At 38.8% G+C, this 12506-nt stretch overlaps 1 protein-coding gene and 1 pseudogene across 1 annotated transcript; both read right to left on the bottom strand.

The window, feature by feature from the left end:
- Nucleotides 1–2302: 2302 nt before the first annotated feature.
- On the bottom strand, nt 2303–3288 carry LOC114373131 (linoleate 9S-lipoxygenase-4-like). Its single transcript, XM_028330669.1, has 3 exons — nt 3259–3288; nt 2944–3087; nt 2303–2815 (listed from the first exon to the last, which is right to left on the bottom strand). Exons 1-3 carry the CDS (start codon nt 3286–3288, stop codon nt 2387–2389), a joined length of 603 nt encoding a protein of 200 aa, XP_028186470.1. The 3' UTR covers nt 2303–2386.
- A 3-nt stretch (nt 3289–3291) lies between these two features.
- On the bottom strand, nt 3292–5524 carry LOC114373130 (annotated as a pseudogene).
- Nucleotides 5525–12506: the final 6982 nt, after the last annotated feature.

Here is a 12506-nt window from a genome sequence, read left to right as displayed (position 1 = left end):
CACCAAGATGAGCCTTGGATAAGAAGCTTGGAGAGGATGCTTCAATGGAGGAAAAGAAAGAGGGAGAGAAAGAGGGAGGGGGAGCACGAAATTGAAGGAAGAAAAAGGGAGAGAAGTTGAACTTTGAGTTGTGTCTCACAAGACTCTCATTCATCAAAGTTACAACAAGTGTTACACATGCTTCTATTTATAGACTAGGTAGCTTCCTTGAGAAGCTTTCTTGAGAAAACTTCCTTGAGAAGCTTCTTTGAGAAAACTTCCTTGAGAAGCTAGAGCTTAGCTACACATACCCCTCTCATAACTAAGCTCACCTCCTTGAGAAGCTTCCTTAAGAAGATTCCTTAACAAGCTAGAGCTTAGCTACACATACCTCTCTAATAGCTAAGCTCACCTCCTTGAGATGAGAAGCTAGAGCTTAGCTACACACCCCCTATAATAGCTAAGCTCACCCCCATGACAAAAAACATGAAAATAACAAAAAAAAAGTCCTTATTACAAAGACAACTCAAAATGCCCCGAAATACAAGGCTAAAACCCTATACTACTAGAATGGCCAAAATACAAGGCCTAGACGAAGGAATAACCTATTCTAATATTTACAAAGATAAGCGGGCTCATACTTAGCCCATGGGCTCGAAATCTACCCTAAGGCTCATGAGAACCCTAGGGCCTTTCCTTGGATCTCTAGCCCAATCTACTTGGAGTCTTCTAGCCAATGCCCTTACGGGGTAGGATTGCATCAAGTTGTAGTATTGCTGATTGAGGTACGAGGAAAGCTTCAAGTTTTGTGCCATTTTGTTAGATCTCACTGCCATTGTCACTATTTGGGTTCGAGGTATGCTTGGTCTCTTTTTCATTTCTAGTTTAGTTAGGAAACATGTTGAAGTTTGTCTCTGTTAAGAGGATTATAAAATTCCCACCTATATATGATGTACATATTATAAAATGCAATGTTTACTAAAAGATGCAAAACAACTACACAATCCCTGTGACTGGCCTAATAATAAAATTTTGAGGGAATGTTTGTTTGATTAATTTGGCATAAATGAAAAAATTGAAAGAAAAGTATAATACATTTACAGTGTAAATGTTTTGGAAGTATCATAAGCATTTTGATTTTAGAGATTGAGAAATAAAAAAGATATATCAGTTATACAAATATGTGTAAAAGTAATATAGTTTACTAATTTGTCCTGTACTTTTTTGTTCAATGTTGTAAATAGTGGTTAGGTATGATGTGACTGATTGGGTTAGTGAAAATTGATTGGGCAGGGTTTGAGCAGAAAGCTGGTCCATATATTGTCTGCGTTGCTTTTTCTAGTTTCTTGGGCAATTTTCAGGTGTCCCATTTCTTCAATTTTTGAATCTTTGATACTAGTTTACGTGTGTGAACTGCAATGCATTGATTGCTGGTGTTGCTGCAATGTTTGAATGTTTTGATGTAATTGCTAGGATAGCAATAACTCCGGTAAGGCTACCTACTTTGCTGCTTTTGTTCCTCTGGTCAATTTCTTGAGTCTTTTGGTCAATTGTGTATATTAGAGTTGTAGTGAATTGATGAATACTAAAGAAATGCAGAGAAAATGCTTGACTCTTTCTCATCATGCTGACTAACTAGTTTGTAGGTTCAATATCCTTTAGAAGTCCAACTATCTGTTGCATGCAGAGATACGTATTTTAAGTGGAAACATTTACATTCAAATAGAATTCAATTCTTAAAAAAAATAGAAGCATGTTCACCTGAATTATAGCTTTTAGAAAGATGACTAAAATGTTGTGTGACACACTGTAACTCGCTCTCTGTCTTTCTGTCTCTCTCTGCCATCTTTTGTCCTCACCAGTATTTAACACACTGCTGCCCTCTATATGGCATAAAGTCGATTGCTGACACACACACACACACACACATAAATGAATGCATTGGGTAAAAAGTTAGGGTAGCACCTATTGTAAAAAAGATGGTAGATTCTTGCCTTAGAGGGTTGAGCATGTGTGAGGATGATCTTATAAGCCTTAGTAAGGAGAGTAGATCATATGGAGGATAGCCTAGTCACTAGAGGCAGAGGGAGAGTAAGAAAAACCATAAGCAAAAGAATTAAAAAAGATTTAGAGATACAATGGAACATTATGGCATTGTCTGATTCATGTAGTGAACTCCACCTAGTGGGAAAAGGCTTGGTTGTTGTTTTTTTATCAGTCACTGAATAGAGTTGGTTTTACTAATTAGGGTCCTTCAGTTATCCCAAAATAAGATATATGGCAATACAAGTACATTCAGCCACTCCAAATACATAACTTAAACATACACAACTGATGAAGGAATCAAATTCCTTCTATTTCACATTTATTTAAAGGCAGGGACAGTACTTCAGCAACCATAGAGCCCTTAGATAGAGATACTGTTGGGAATTCCTCTGAAAGTCAATCCCTCCTCACTAGAAGGATAGAGCAAAGTGTAAGGCATTTTAGCTGGCCCATAGCGGTTTCTCAATGTCTCATCATTGTTCTTCTCTATAAGCTTCTTTTCAATCTCTTCAAGATTCTTTCCAAACCTCTTAAAGGCCTCTAATGGCCCGGCATCAGAAGTCCAGTACTCACCACCATCTCTCTGCCCAGGGTAGAACTCATCAGATGCGTGCCTTGATAAAATTTCTATAACTGTAAGGTCAATGAGGGTCTCTTTCTTGCCAGTAATAGGCTTCAAAAACTCCTTCCCAGGGTCCTTAGCCAATGCATCATATTCAAGAGACCCTTTCTCAAGCATGAATCTCCTGCTAATAGTTGGTCTATTCAGGATTAAACCTCCATATGGATACTATCCAAAGTTAACAACAACATGAAGAGCTGAAGCAATCCATATGAGGGTAGCAGAAGCTTCAACCAACTCTTCACGAGTTTGCATCTTTTGCCACCATGGCTTATCTTCAAATCCCCATGACCCACCTCTACAAGTTCTTTCCACCAAGCTTGGAGCTCGGGGTCTTTTTGAAGTTCCTCAGCTGACTTGTAGTAGAATGAGACATATTCTTCCACCCAAGACTTGATATCATCCCATATCTCTAGCCCATCAGAAGCATAAGGATAGTCCTCGATCAAAAGTCAAACTCCATGGGGAGCAGATGGAACCTTAACAGCAACTCCTCTGAATTAAAAGCACCCAAATAACATTGATTAGCACAAGAGTTATATCAAGCCTAAAGCCTTTTTTCTTCTTATGTCATTGATGACTTTTTATATCATGCATTCATGTGCCACTACTCTGTCAAAGCCATGAACTGTCAAAGCCATCATTTAGGATGAAACAGTCTTTGTCTTTCCAAAATCTGAAATACGAGCCACTTGAGCATCTGCTAAACGATATTTCGTGCCACCAATAGTAACCTCAGATGAAACAGTCTCCACATCCAACACAATATAATCCACCAATTGTCTACTAGTAAGTAATGACTTGAAGGATGCTCTCCAGTACTGATCAGCATCTATGAAATAGTGCCTCAAGGTAAATGGATCAAGCAAAGCAATGTTGTTGGTAACCTTAGTTCAAATCACAAGTGGACCAATATTTCCCAAACTAGCAGCAATTCTAGGAGGCACACAGATTAGATCCTCACGGAAGATAGGGTTGATTTCAACAGAAAATGTATATTTCTAGTTGTAGTTATTACTCTTTGGATCATGAGAAACAAGCTGCTTATCATGACGGCTCCTTACCAGAGCAATTTTCCCTATAAACTCAACAAATTTGACTCCATGACTTCAATTAGAGAAAAAGAAGTCAATACCTTGTTCCATCTGCTTGATTCTTATAGCAGTGGCAGTCGCACCATGCTTCAGAATCAGCTGCTCCAAATAAAAGAAAGTACGTCGGTGAGAAACATGTTGCCTGAGTTACACAGCAGCAACCCACTGGTCAGGATTAGCCTGGACCCTAGAACAAGATTCACACATATGCTCTTGTTGAACATACTCCATAGGATAAGATTGTTCAAGTATTGCTCCATTAAGAACTTCCTTCTGAACCTTGACCTTAACTTTTACTCTCCTGGAATGGGGCTCAGTCCAAATAAACTCAGCATGCACCAACCTCACTTTATTCGAATTCAAATTCTTCTACAATTTCTTCAAGCAAAATGTCAGTAGCTCCTTTGACTCCAGCTGTAGCTTGACCCCAACTTCTTGGTGGTTGCAACTCTGACACTTAGGGCAATGCACCAGTACTAAACGCTTCAGCAGTCCTTCTGTAATATCGACTTCCAATCGTAGACACTTGACACAAAAGAAAATCTTTCAATTGGAAAATTAAAAATAAACAAAAGAAAAGGACCAAAGCTAAGCATCGAGAGAGTGGGGAAAAACTAATAAAAGAGGTATTCAAAACACCCAAAGATGTAATCATCATAGTAGAAGTAGAACAGTAAGAATGAAAGTAACAGTGAAGTCATTGAACATAACATGCACATTAGAAGTAGAGGTGAGTGCAATATTGAACATAGGAATCAATAGAGTAAGAAACCATAATTTTGTGCAGCAAAAGAAATCATAATCACTGGGAGAGAGAGATGCTTACGGTGAGGGAAGACATAGGGTGAGCGTTCGCTACGGCGCAGGGTCGTGGCAGAGCAGTGGCACAACGTGGCAAAGGCGCAAAGGTTTACTTTAGTTTAGACGTGTGTAATTTGAACCGGTTCCATAAGCTGCCGAAGCCATCATTTAGGATACGTAACAGCTTATGCTAGTTAAAGTCACATCTGAATTAGACCAAGCCAAATCCAAGACATCATTGGAATGACCAAAGAATTGTTGCAGTGGTGATTCTTCAATTTGAAAAACACTATTTCGAAGGAAAATGAAGGGTTAGCTTAAGTGTTTCTTTCGAGGAGAACAGTTGTCACATTCCACTTTGCTTTTAGAAGTACTATCTTGTGGGGTGAAACAAATATTGGATTTATCCAGTGATGTAACACACCATATGCAAACAACACCATCTTCACCTCCACTTGCTAAATACTGACCACATGGACTAAATTTCATGGTCCAAACTAGGCCTTTATGTGCTCTAACCTCTTGTCAAAGGTATAGGCCACTGAACTCCAGCCACCTCTTTTTATTCTGCTTCACCTTTATTCTTCAAGTTTTATTTGTCCCTGCATTCAATTTGGACCTTACATTTCCTTCACCACTTTTCCTGATGTTGACAAAGCACTTCCACCAGTTTTTCCTCTTTCTTTTACTCATCAAAATCCTGAAATTCTTCTTGTGAAACAGCTTCTCTGGGTCTGTGCTCCTGAGCTGTAGAAGACAACTCATGCTCTTTTCCTTGAATGTTTGCTTCTGCTTCATCTTGGGGACACCCTTTGAATTCATCCAAAGAGATTTTTTCTTTAGAACCTGCTTTGCCTCTAGAGAGAATCAACTTCTCATATACTACTTGATCAGTATGGAAAATGCAAGCATTTGAGATTGCCTCACTGCACTCCCTGATCCTCTCTAATCCCAAGCTGATAGATAAGTCATCTAAGCTCATTTTCCGTTGTGAACAAACCTTGGAAGAAGAATCAGCTAAGCCCAAACCCTACAGAAAACGTTCCCTCCTCTCTTTCACACTAACAGGCTCCTTCACACTTAAAGCAATAATGGATAGATTTCCAAAATCTGTAATCACACAAAACAACACTGATCACTAGTTTGCCCTCAAATTTTACTAGCATCACAACTACACACATCCTCATGATACACACACACCCTCATGATACACACACAGAGACACACCCTCATCACACACAAAGACACACATACACACACACCCTCATGATACACACACACACCCTCATGATACACACACACACACATATACCCAACTACAATAATAAAGCATAAGCACCCTCCAAACCCAGAATTTGAAATTAGTTACATAAAGAACTGGTGATGTCGATATTTGTCTGTAATTGAAATTTACCTTTTGTATGTTCTTGTATGTCATTAATGTAATTTGCTATATAAACAACTGTTGTTCATGCTGAGTGAACCTTAGATTCCCATTTGAGACTGAATGCAATGATTCTTGCGGACAGTTTGTATTAGTCATTGTATTTAGTCTTGAATTGTCCGTTTGGAAAATTTGGGGAGACTGGTATTTTTATGTTAGATTCATTCGTTAAGGTTATTATTATTTTGATTAATTTGATGAAATTTCGGTACAATGCATTTCAAGTTGTTCTTTGAGTGCATACTTGATTATCGGGAAATTAATTTCACCGATGTCATGTCGTATACTTGGAGACCAATGCGAAATGCTGCCAAAATTTAGTCAAATTGTTCAAAATAATGCTAACCATGACGTTTGAGGCTAACATAAAAGACAGTCTTCCTAAATGGGATAGGGCCACACCTATAAATAAAAAAGTGAGATTTTCATGCATGGAATTGCTTAGATGGATCGAAGTTGGATCAATCAAAGTCACATGAGCCTAGAATATGAGGATGGAGTGGAACAGTTCTTGCAATTTGCTTCAGAAAGAGGTCGACCGAATGAAGAAGGAAAATATTATTGTCCTTGCGTCAACTGTTTGAACGGAAGACGACAACTACTGGACGACATACGGGACCATCTATTGTGTGATGGGATCAAGAAGAATTACACGATGTGGATATGGCATGGTGAAGTGACTGACATGCAGAGTGGGTCCCAATCTGAACCGTTTGATGAAGAAATGGGAGATCACTTGGAGGACATGATTCGTGACCTTGGACAAGAGTCTTTTCAGGAAGCACACGCCCCTGTGTATGAAGGATTGTAGAGTGATTCAAAGAAGTCTTTGTATACGGGGTGCAAGAATTCCTTAACCTTGTTGTCTGCGGTGTTAAGTCTGGTTAATGTGAAGGCCAGGTATGGGTGGAGTGACAAAAGTTTCACCTTACTGCTTGAGGTAGTGCACAATCTGCTTCCAGAGGACAACACGCTGCCTAAAACTTACTATAAGGCGAAAAAGATATTGTGTCCCATAGGTATGGAGTATCATAAGATTCATGCTTGACCCAATGATTGCATACTCTACAAGCATAAATTCCAAGAAATGTCCAAATGCCCTATCTATGGGACTTCATGGTATAAAGTGAAGGATGAAGAGGAAAGCAGTTATGATGAAAACTCAAACAAGGGCCCTCCAGCGAAGGTTTTGTGGTATCTTCCAATCATTCCAAGGTTTAAGCGTCTTTTTGCTAACGAGGACAACGCAAAAGACCTTACATGGCATGCAAATGGAAGGATTTCTGATGGACTAGTCTGTCATCCGGCTGATTGCTCACAGTGGAAGAAGATTGATGGTTTGTATCCAGATTTCGGGAAAGAGCCAAGAAATCTTAGACTTGGACTCGCCAGTGATGGAATGAATTCATATGGCACCTTAAGCAAGCAACACAATTCATGGCCAGTTCTGCTAGTAATTTACAATTTGCCTCCTTGGTTGTGCATGAAGCAAAAATACATGATGTTGTCTATGATGATATCGGGCCCAAGATAGCCAGGAAATGACATTGATGTTTATCTAAGTCGGTTGGTTGAAGACCTGAGAAAGTTGCGGGACCAGGGGGTTGTAGTGTTTGATGTGTTTCGAAAGGAGACGTTTGAAATGCGTGCAATGCTTTTTTGTACCATTAATGACTTTCCAGCATATGGGAATCTCAGCGGTTACAGTGTTAAGGGTCATCATGCATGCCCCATCTGTGAAGAAAACACAAGCTACATACAACTAAAACATGGAAGAAAAACAGTCTATAGTAGGCATCGCCGTTTTCTAACACCGAATCATCCTTACAGACGACTAAAAAAAGCTTTTAATGGAAGTCAAGAGCACGATATTGTGCCGATACCATTGACTGGTGAGAAGGTATATCAGCGGGTTCAACACCTGAATACTGTATTTGGAAAGACCCAAAAGAAGGATAAAAGTAAGAGTTGCTTATGGAAGAAGAGGTTCATTTTCTTTGATCTTCCGTACTGGTCTGATCTTGACGTTAGACATTGTATTGATGTTATGCATATGGAGAAAAAATTTTGTGACAGTGTGATTGGGACGCTCCTTAACATTCAAGGCAAGACGAAGGATGGCTTGAATACTCGTCAAGATCTAGCTTATATGGGCATACGATCACAGTTGCATCCAAGGTCTGATGGGAAGAAAATTTACTTGCCCCCAGCTTGCCATACTTTGTCCAAAAAGGAGAAGATAAGTTTTTGTCAGTGTCTTCGTCGGGTGAAGGTTCCACAAGGATACTCTTCAAATATTAAGAGCCTTGTGCAGTTGGAGGAGATTAAGCTTGTAGGGTTAAAGTCTCACGATTGTCACGTGCTCATGCAACAATTGTTAGCCGTGGCTATACGAGACATCTTGCCAAACAAAGTCAGGTTAGCCATAACTCGCTAGTGCTTTTTCTTCCATGCTATATGTAGCAAAGTCATTGATCCTGTCAAGTTTGATGAGCTGGAAAATGAGGCTGCAATTATATTGTGCCAGTTGGAGATGTATTTTCCCCCTGCATTCTTTGACATCATGATTCACTTGATTGTGCATCTGGTCAGAGAAATCAAATGTTGTGGTCCTGTTTATCTACGGTGGATGTACCCAGTTGAGCGATACATGAAGATCTTAAAAGGGTATACAAAGAATCTATATCATCCAGAAGCATCTATTGTTGAGAGGTACATTGCAGAAGAAGCCATTGAATTTTGTTCAGAATACATTGAGAAGGCTAAACATGTTGGCCTTCCTGAGTCTCGGCATGATGACAGAGTGGGTGGTAAGGGTTCAAGAGGACTGCATGTGATCACTCCAAGTGTAGAACATTTGTTACAAGCTCACTTGTATGTCTTGAACAACAGTAATGAAGTTTTGCCATACATACTTAAGCTTGAAGCTTTAGTCGAACAGAATAATCCAAAAATGTCAAAGAATTGAGTGTTGAAAAAGCATAACAAGACTTTCTGTGATTGGTTTAAAGATACAATCTTTGCATATGAGAATGCTTCAGAAACATTAAGAAAGCTAGCAGATGGGCCTAAAAGAAATGTTATAACCTGGCAAGGATACGACATAAACAAGTATTCATTTTACACAAAAGCACAAGATAACAAAAGTACAATGCAGAACAGCGGGGTCACCCTAAGGGCTGAATCTCAACACTTCGCAAGTGTCAATGACGCCAATCCCTGTGTAGCTTCCATCCCTTACTTTGGGTTCATTGATGAAATTTGGAAGCTTAACTATGTCAAATTTACTGTATGTGTTTTCAAATGTAAATGGATTGACAACAACACCGGTGTGCGCACCGATGATATAGGATTTACGCTGGTAGACCTAAAGAAACTTGGTTACCACAATGACCCTTTCATCATGGCAGAACAAGCTAGACAAGTATTTTACGTGCAAGACCCTTGTGATGAAAGGTGGTGTGTGGTTCTCCAGGGCAAAACAATTGGTGTTAATGTAGAAGATGATGATTCATACATGGAGACCTATGTTAGTCCTTTGACCGCACAAATCACTTCTAACCTTGTCGGAAAAGAAGCTGACGACGTTCATGCTAATCATAATGATCATGATGAAGGAGAATTGATTAACATCGTCTAATGTAATTTTCTATTTATATATTTGATTTTGCTACATTCATTTACATAAGTCATACAATTGTTTTTTTGTAATGTTTACTAAATTGAGTGTACTCAAACCAATCATATATGCTTGGTTATTATATGATTGGTTGACTAATTGCATTAATGAAAACATGCATATATTTGATGAAAGCTTTGAAAATGGAACTTATGACATTTCATCTTTTTGTATTCAGTGGATCTCATCAATTTTTTTCTGGAGAGAGAGAGCTCACGAAAGCAAGTAAGTGACAGCTACACTTTTTTCTGATTGTTTAAAATTATATCTTGACCTGTTGCAAAATTAATTTATAACTTTGTCTTGTTATTTATGGATGGTTTACTCAAGAGGGAGTGAAATCAGGCATAATTCATCAGTCTTATAATAAAATATGAAAAATTTAGTCATATTTGTATCTTGCAAGTTTCTCAATTTTCCTTTAATCTATATTCTAATGGGCTGGGATAGTCAAAGTATTGAGTGTATTTAACATGCATTGGATTTGGTGTCTGGTAGATGTAGAAAACGATGTTCATAATACCCCTCCTACCCTCAGTAAAAAATGTGAGGCATCGGTTTTTTGTTCTAGATGGCATCCTTAGGACTTCATATAGCTCATGTTTGTCGCCAGTTTCATCATCCACCACCCTTACCTTCTCTGGCTTCTCACGTTTATTGTTGTTAAACCCATATTTATGCTCTCCTCCCTTCATGTCTTGTTTTATCACAACTTTAGCCAAATCTCTTATCTTCTCTTGGCTTCTAGGCAAAAAAGAAACACTCCTCGCATTTGTTCCTTTGCCAAAACAATGCTCTTCTCCTTCATGGTCATCAAGAATCATGCATTCGCTGGCATCAGCATTATTATTTTTCTCACTCATCTTGACCACAGTTGAATCTCATGTCTTATTCTCCAATGACACACTTTGATGGCCTCTATCTCTTTTCTTCATATGTTCTAGTGCTTCAGCTTCAGAATGCATAGAGCAATATGAACTTTCCCAGTGATCACCAAAGGCTTCTGCATCAGCATTGACACTGTCCACCCTCTTTCCTTTATGCTTATGTGTTGCATTCCCTACTTCCTCCTTCAACTGTGGTCAAGATGAGTGAGAAAAATAATAATGATGATGTCGGTGACTGCATGATTCTTGATGACCATGAAGGAGAAGAGCATTGTTGTAGCAAAGGAACAAATGCGAGGAGTGTTTCTTTTTTGCCAAGAAGCCAAGAGAAGATAGGAGATTCGGCTAAAGTTGTGATAAAACAAGACATGAAGGGAGGAGAGCATAAATATGAGTTTAACAACAATAAATGTGAGAAAACAGAGAAGGTAAGGGTGGTGGATGATGAAATTGGCGACAAACATGAGCTGTATGAAGTCCTAAGGATGCCATCTAGATGTGTATTTTTCAAGATATAGTATTTATATTCCATCACGCATCCATTGACTGCTGATTACATCTAATATACTTTTTTTAACATATATTGCCAAATCAAATCATCATTCAATGTTTGCTGCACAACACGTCAGTAAAATTTGCTATGTACAAAATGACACCAACCCCAATCAACCCCTCCCCTGGTAACCCCCAATTTCATTCCTTCATCATTCAAGGTCTTCATTTCATTCCTTCCCCGAGAGTTTGAAGTATTGTTCTCAATGATTTCTCTACAATTCCAAAAATCTAAGAAAAGTTTGCTTGCAATGATCCTGTGCGATTTGTATCTAATACAAAAGTATACAAGGTCACAAAGTATATGAAATAATATTTGCTTAGATGCTGATGTTAATTCTGCCTGAGTTTATTAATCATATGGTATCTTGAGATGTCCATCCTTTCTTCTCTAACTCTTGTCTCAGTGCCTGTCAGCAACCAAGATTTTTAATCACAAAAATATTTAGTAAGGGATTTGCATCCTCTGGAGTAAATACTCTCTTTATTGTACATAAAAAATATTCTTTATCTCTACCAATTAAAAAATATCAATGTATTTCTGATCATAGTCAACCAAATTTACCTTCAGTTAAAATAAGTGACTAATTTAGAATAAAGTTAAAACATTTCAGACTCAAATTTAGTGAATCTACTTAAGTATAAAATGTTTGACATGACATGAAGGAAGGGGAGTATAACCCTGGAACCAAGAATTTCTTTATCTAACTATAAAGAAAGCACATATTAATTATGAAATTATACCTTTATTGTATAAAGGATCATGGCTTCTCCACCTACCTCCCCTCCTCCTCCTCCTCCTCCTCCTTCTCCTCCTCCTCCTCCTCCTCCTGCTCCTTCCAACGAATCAGCTTCGTCGTCTGCCGTGAAGCGGACACGCAAAGCCTCACATCTACGATCGTTGTCTACTAGACCACCTGGTGCTGAGAGACCAGTGGTCCATGTTGATCCTGCTACCGACAAGACCGACGGTCCCCACAGGAAGAAATTAAGAACATATTTGGGGATTGTGGTGCGTGATAAGGTGGACGTCACCTACGAGAATTGGAAGGATGTCCCTACTGCTCAGAAGGACCTGATTTGGGAGGACATTCAGGTATTTTTCTTTTCTTATTTGATTTTGTTTAATTAATAGCAAAAAAATACATTATTGTAACAAATAAACCTTATTGATGTTGTCAGGCGGAATTTGAAATCCTAGAGGCTTCTGACAGTAGGATGAAAAAGAAGTTATTTCAGACCGTGGGCAAGAGAAGGAGGAAGTTTAAATCAGACCTCACGAGGAAATGGGCCCTTGCAGTCGATCAGGACAGTGTGGAGGACACTGTCTGTGAGAAAAACGGCATCAGCAAGGAAAAATGGGCCCAGTTTTGCCAGACTCGCAGAGACCCTTCTTCGGAGG

The sequence above is a fragment of the Glycine soja genome, chromosome 11, assembly GCF_004193775.1.
Source record: "Glycine soja cultivar W05 chromosome 11, ASM419377v2, whole genome shotgun sequence".
Lineage (NCBI taxonomy): Eukaryota > Viridiplantae > Streptophyta > Magnoliopsida > Fabales > Fabaceae > Glycine > Glycine soja.
The sequence above is the reverse complement of the archived record's forward strand: the minus strand, read 5'-3'. Positions and strand labels throughout refer to the sequence as shown.